Source organism: Physella acuta, unplaced genomic scaffold (assembly GCF_028476545.2).
Source record: "Physella acuta isolate Inbredline_101_S28 unplaced genomic scaffold, ASM2847654v3 ptg000759l, whole genome shotgun sequence".
Taxonomy (NCBI): domain Eukaryota; kingdom Metazoa; phylum Mollusca; class Gastropoda; family Physidae; genus Physella; species Physella acuta.
This window is the reverse complement of record NW_026732277.1, coordinates 198,721-205,781: the sequence shown is the minus strand read 5'-3', so window position 1 is coordinate 205,781 and position 7,061 is coordinate 198,721. Positions and strand designations below refer to the sequence as shown.

At 33.9% G+C, this 7,061-nt stretch overlaps 1 protein-coding gene across 1 annotated transcript; it reads left to right on the top strand.

Moving 5' to 3' along the window:
- Positions 1-2,193: 2,193 nt before the first annotated feature.
- On the top strand, positions 2,194-2,787 carry LOC131950380 (eukaryotic translation initiation factor 5A-1-like). The gene is given in 1 exon segment (XM_059312487.1): positions 2,194-2,787. A coding segment is annotated over 1 exon segment (474 nt). The 5' UTR covers positions 2,194-2,239; the 3' UTR covers positions 2,714-2,787.
- The last annotated feature ends 4,274 nt before the right edge of the window (positions 2,788-7,061 follow it).

Below are 7,061 nucleotides of genomic sequence, written 5' to 3'. Positions count from 1 at the left end.
TCCAGCTCTCTACCGATAGATCACTCCGTCCCACTAATGTTTGGCATGCTTATAGGTAAATGGCTTGGCCGTAGGGCAGACCTGTCGCTTTTACTCAAAGCCCTCGACGAGGGCTAAAAAGTGACTGCGAGTGAAATTCTCTTTATATGAGCTCTATTACGAAAAAAATTTTCATCCGACGACCCCCCTTTATATTTTGTGAGGTGGTAGAAGAATGCCTTGGGGTGTCACAAAAAACTCGGCATATCTGGGAAAACTTCGTAAAGGGGTCAAAACTGAACGGTTGTATTTCCCTATATAATCTTTGTATTTTATGGGAAAAACAGAGGGTAATTTCAAAACGGATTTTATGGCACTTACCCTCTTTACATCTGGCTAATGTTTAGCATGCTTATAGGTAAATGGCTTGGCCGTAGGGCAAACCTGTCGGTTTCACTCAAAGCCCTCGACAAAGGCAAAAAAGTGACCGCGAGTGAAATTCTCTTTATATGAGCTCTATTACGAAAAAAAATAATTCTCCGACGACCCCCCTTGATATTTTGTGCGGTGGTAGGAGAACGCCTTGGTGTGTCACAAAAAATTCGGCATATCTGGGAAAACTTCGTAAAGGTGTCAAAACTGACCAGTTGTATTTCCCAATATAATCTTTATATTTTATTGGAAAAACAGAGGATAATTTCAAAACAAACTTTAGGGCCCTTACCCTCTTTACTCCTGGCTAAGTTTTGGCATGCTTATAGGTAACTGGCTTGGCCGTAGGGCAGACCTGTCGGTCTTACTTAAAGCCCTTGACGAGGTCTAAAAAGTGACCGCGAGTAAAATTCTCTTTATATGAGCTCTAATACGAAAAAAATTTCCTTTGACGACCCCCCTTGATATTTTGTGAGGTGGTAGGAAAACGCCTTGGGGTGTCATAAAAAACTCGGCATATCTTAGAAAACTTCGTAAAAGGGTCAAAACTAACCAGTTGTATTTCCCTATATAATCTTTTTATTTTATCGGAAAAACAGAGAAAATTTAAAACAAACTTTAGGGCCCTTACCCTCTTTACATCTGGCTATATTTTGGCATGCTTATAGGTAAATGGCTTGGCCGTAGGGCAGACCTGTCGGTTGCACTCAAAGCCATCGACGAGAGCTAAAAAGTTACCGCGAGTGAAATTCTTTTTATATGAGCTCTATTTCGAAAGAAAATTTCTCCAACGACCCCCCTTGATATTTTGTGAGGTGGTAGGAGACCGCTTGGGGTGTCACAAAAAACTCGGCATATCTACGAAAACTTCGTAAAGGGGTCAAAACTAACCAGTTGTATTTCCCTATATAATCTTGTATTTTATGGGAAAAACAGAGGGTAATTTCAAAACGGATTTTTATGCACTTACCCTCTTTACATCTGGCTAATGTATAGCATGCTTATAGGTAAATGGCTTGGCCGTAGGGCAGACCAGTCGTGTTTCATTTAAAGCCCTCGACGAGGGCTAAAAAGTGACCTCGAGTGAAATTTCCTTTATATGAGATCTATCACGAAATTTTTTTTCCTTCGACGACCCCCCTTGATATTTTGTGAGGTGGTAGGAGAACGCCTTGGGATGTCACAAAAAACTCGGCATATCTGGAACAAACTTCGTAAAGGGGTCTAAACTGACCAGTTGTATTTCCCTATATAATCTTTGTATTTTATGGGAAAAACAGGGTAATTTCAAAACGGATTTTAGGGCACTTACCCTCTTTACATCTGGCTAATTTTTGTATACACCTCTATAGATGACTAGGCCGTATGGGAAATTCGTTGGTCAGACTCAAAGATCTCGAAGAGGGCTAAAAATAACCGCGATTGAATTTCTTATTATACGAATTTTTGTAATTTTTCTATGAACAGGGGAGGTAACTTTTAAATGTAATAATTTTAAAATATTTTGTATACTCTTTTTAAGAAAAAAAAACAAAAATTATAAAGTATAGCATTGTTTAAATACATATTTTGTTATAAATTAAGTTTTGCATTGTACTGAAATTGTAAAAATAATTTGCGAAAGTAATTTAATATAATATTTGATTGATTATATTGAGAAAGCCCTTGCAGTTCTAATAACCTTGCGAGTAATAAGTTTGCGAAAATTCCATCAATATTTGGGTAACTCTGAATTATTCCACTGTATAAATTTAGGCTCTAAGCGTTTAACATACTTTATTTTTTCTCACCGGCACTAAATCCTCCTACACCAATTCTAGTGTAACAAATGGCTGAGGTTGATCTTGAAGAAACTTTTGAGGGTGCAGATGCTGGTGCATCCCAAACCTTCCCCATGCAATGCAGCGCTCTAAGAAAAAATGGTCATGTTGTTCTCAAAGGACGTCCTTGCAAAATAGTTGAAATGTCTACTTCTAAAACCGGAAAGCACGGCCATGCAAAGTGACATCTTGTTTGAATAGATTTGTTCACTGGGAAAAAATACGAAGATATATGTCCATCTACTCACAATATGTCAGTTCCAGTGGTCAACCGTCAAGATTACCAGATTGTGAGTATTGATGATAAATACCTTTCCTTAATGGACGATAGTGGTGAAACACGAGAAGATTTGAAAATGCCTGATACTGATGTTGGCAGAGAAATAGAAGAAAAATATGAAAAATATGAACCATTTATGATAACTGTCATGAAAGCCATGAGAGAAGAAATGTGTGTGGGTGTAAAATCAGCAAAAGACTGAGAATCAAAATGTGGACACAGATTGGACAATATGAGACCTACACACACAACTGTTCAAATAACTTCTAAAAATAAAAAAAATCTATGCTGAAAAAAAAATTAAAAAAAAAAAAAATTAAAAAAAAAATAAAAAAATAAAATAAGCGTTTAACATAGCAGCCAATCACCTACTAATTAATCATGCAATTTCTTTTTTTTATTATTGAAAACCTAAGCGAAGCTAGGCAGTATGCCTAGTATATATATATATATATATATATATATATATATATATATATATATATATATATATATATATATATATATATATATATATATATGTATATGTATATATATATACATATACATTTACATATATATATATATATATATATATATATATATATATATATATATATATATATATATATATATATATATATATATATATATATATATATATAATCTATGCGTTTTGGATATTTAAATACCTATATATAGGTATATTTTTAAAAAAGACCTGCAAAACACGTGAATAATTTACAGAGTGTTCCCCAAGCAGTGACTTAGGTTAAATATAATGATAAACAACCATGTGGTTTAATATTTAACTTACAGCCCTTACATGAAGATAGAAAAAAGTTTATATTACCCGTTGTCGCGGGAATAGAAGAAAGCCCGACGAAATATATAAGAAGGGTTTCATCCATGCGTTACCAATCCTATATTCTTGACTCGTGACCTTGTTTTCTTAAAGTGAGTTATTTAAATGTAATCAATGCCTGCGCCTGGATCATAAATATCGGGACACTGGTTTACCTACACTACCGCATGAAAACCTTGAGTGTACATTAATCACTCACCGAAATAATATGGTAGCTAAAACACACTTCGGTGACCGCCCATATGTCAGAGACGTAGAGGAGCGCTCTCATAAGCCCACCCCCCGTTTACACTACCGCATAGGCGGGCGTACCACCCCTGGCTTCTTAAAACTAACAGGCGCCATCGTGCCAAATAGCATCCTGTTAACAATGATGCAGATTGCGTCATTCGCTAAAGTGACACAAATGAACAGGATTTGTTATTTAACACGTAAAAAAAATTAATAAAAAATAAATCTTGGATTGAAGTCGCCATTTATTGTACTAAATAGTAAACAAATCATGTGACGTCACTATTCCGTCAAAGTAAAGTCGTTTTTCTAAAATTTTAAAATTAATGTGGTTAATCTACCAATGAATAAATCAATATATAAATTTGTGATTAACAGTCTGTCTAAAAAGAAAAATTGTTCTCTACCTACATACTATTTTACAGCTCTCCGCATAGCGCAGATTCTCTCCAGTGGTCATTCAGACAAATAAAAAACAAACAAAAAAATAAATATTCAAACATGTAAACAAACTTGAGTTTTAGAAGTATATAGATTAAAACCAACAAACAAATTCAAAATAATTGAAAAACAAAGTAATTAAATTAAAACTAATTAAATTCAAATTAATTAAAATTAAATTAATTAAAATCGAGCTAATAAAAATCTATAGACTTTTAATGCAATTTAAGCAACAAATGGACTGGAGTATTTTACTATATGTCATTGTCCCTCTCCCCCCTTCCCGGGTGATGAGTACCAACTTCCTTATTTCCGAGTCTAAAGATGTAATACTTGGCTAATATGTATAACTCAAAGAGTTAAGCATAAAAATATTTTTTATATTGGATTTTATTGACGATTTTTAAATGGAAATAACTCAAAAATGGTTTGTACAAATTTCATGATTGTTTTTACTTTTTTACTTTCTCGTATATACGAAGTATAGAGAAAGTATGGCAATCGTGCAAAAAAAAATCGAGATTTTTACAAATCTCGACGTTACACATCTCACTGATACGGAAAAACATAATTTTGCAATCTTGTCCGTATGTCTGTGTGTCTGTGTGTCTGTGTGTGTGTGTGTGTGTAAACACGATAACTTAAGTACCGTTACAGCTAGGTTGATAAAATTTCATATATAAGTATTTTTTCAAAATCGTAGATCCGTATCAACTTTTGAGCGATTTCCGATAACCGGAAGTGGTACTTTTTCTACTTTGAATTTTTCAAAAGCCAAAAACTTGAGTACTCTTTCAGATAGATAAATGAAATTTCACATGTAAGTAAAAGATCTCATTCTCTTCGTTCTTTCAAATTTTGAGTAATTTCCGTTGACGGGAAGTACTAATTTACGCTATTTCCGATTTCTCAAAAACGCATCTAAATTTATAAAGTATTAATAATATTGCGCATCATTATGAACATCTTTATTCGGCGTTCGCTCGGTGCGCAATACTTTTTTCTATGAGATTCTATTCTATTTTAAAAAGTTTAAGTATTTAAAATGGATTAAAAATCATAACTATATCCCGAGTTCCCATCCCCTGTTGTTTTATATAAGAATATTCGAGAAAGTTTAGGGGAGATCACTCCCGGTTTTATTTTTCCAAACATCACTGTAAAATTTTCATTATTTCGTCAAATTTTTTCACTATTTCAACAATATATTTTTTTTTTACAAAAATTCCAAAAGTGTTCTATCAGTTTTATTTGAACATATATAAAGAGTAACTGAAGCAAATTTAGTTTAGTTCTGATAATTATTAACATAGTTATTACAACAATTGTACAAAAAACATCAAACTGAGAAAAACGAAAAAAACAACCAACAAAAAGTTGCAAAAAATGTAAATTTACCGCTGTATGTCACTAAAATCGACCACATTTATAGCCTGAAGTATGGTGCTGCTGAATATATTCCTTCTGAGCTTGTTCAGCTGTTAGTTTTCTTTTTTTATGCGCTCTTTGTTTTACCTAGAGGTGTAGTAAAGCTGTTGTCAAGGCGTCTTTTTTGGCGTCCTTCACCGAGTCTTCGACTATGGTTTTCTTCTTTTGACAGCAATGTCATAGCATGCCTGGGCCCAAAATTGAATTATGATATCGCAGAAACAGCAGTATATTTTGCATGGTCTCATGTCTAAAGCCAATTATGATAAGACGATGTCTTTGTTTATTGTGAATGGCCTTGTTCTGGATTCTTTTGCAGTTGTATACTTACGGTTTAAAACATTTTTATTACTGCCACACCATGCTTGAAGCAAACCCTTTACAATCTTTTCATCAATAGTAGCCACTACATCACAGTGGGCGAGGACATGTATTGATAACATCAAGAAGCAAATCACAGTCGACAATAATTCTGCATGGCTGTGGTTTACAATAAGCACTACCAGTACTAGATGTAACAGTGCTTTCTTCTGTCTGTAAAAACTGTGTCTTACATTGCCGCAGTTTCTTAGTAAATGTGCATATTACATCTGCACCAGTGCTTGTCTGAATTGTGCTAGATTGAGTAGAGGTAGCTGCAACCAGTTGCATTCGGACGTGCCCATGCTTTAGTAAATTAGTTAGATGTGTGTAGGCAAGGGGTCGGCAACCTTTTGAAGCGGAAGAGCCAAAAGTTACAATTTTCAAAATTTCCCTGGTTTTAAAGAGCCACTAACATTTTTTTTATTTCAAATATTTTTTTTTATTAAGAATATTAGTATTTGTACAAAGAGCTGGAGAGCCGCATCTTGATATCAAATGAGCCGCATGCGGCTCGCGAGTGTTTTGTTCTACCCATTATCGAAAGAGAAACAAATTAAATCGTCTCACTGCTTATGATAATTCACACAAACTAATCTAAACTGTTAATAGTATATTTAATTGAAATAATTATGTTAGAATAATGTATTTCACAGAAGCTTAGAGAAACAAAACTAGATCAAACTTAGCAACGCGCTGAAACTAAGGGAATGTTTACTTCCGAAGCGAAACGACCAATCGCTAACTAGCTTGCGCCGTTGAATGCCAATGAAAAAATTGAGGTCAAAAATTTGCATACCCGAAAAACCCGACTGAGTAAAATAAACAACTTTATGACATAGAAAAATAATCACGTTAAAATAGGTATTTTGATTGGTCATTTAATTTTAAAACACATAAAGAAAGGAGGTCACGGCCTTTCCATTGATATGAAACACATTAGGTTTCCGCGAAGCCTAATAATACTTTTCTAAGTCGAAAAATGGCTATTTTTACAAAAAATTAAACAAATGACCCTGTACACACTACATTGAACCCGGTTTTTCATAAATAAATACTGTTTTTAGGGTCATAACAATGTCATTTTTAGATTCATCGATGGTTGCTCTGTATAGATAAAGTAAAAGTGGGAAATCGATGATTTAGTGGATTTATGACGAAAAGTACACCCGCCCATGCCCTTAAAGGGGACCTGATATACTACTAATACTGTAAGTGTCTAATTTACGAGTTATATAAGTTAGCG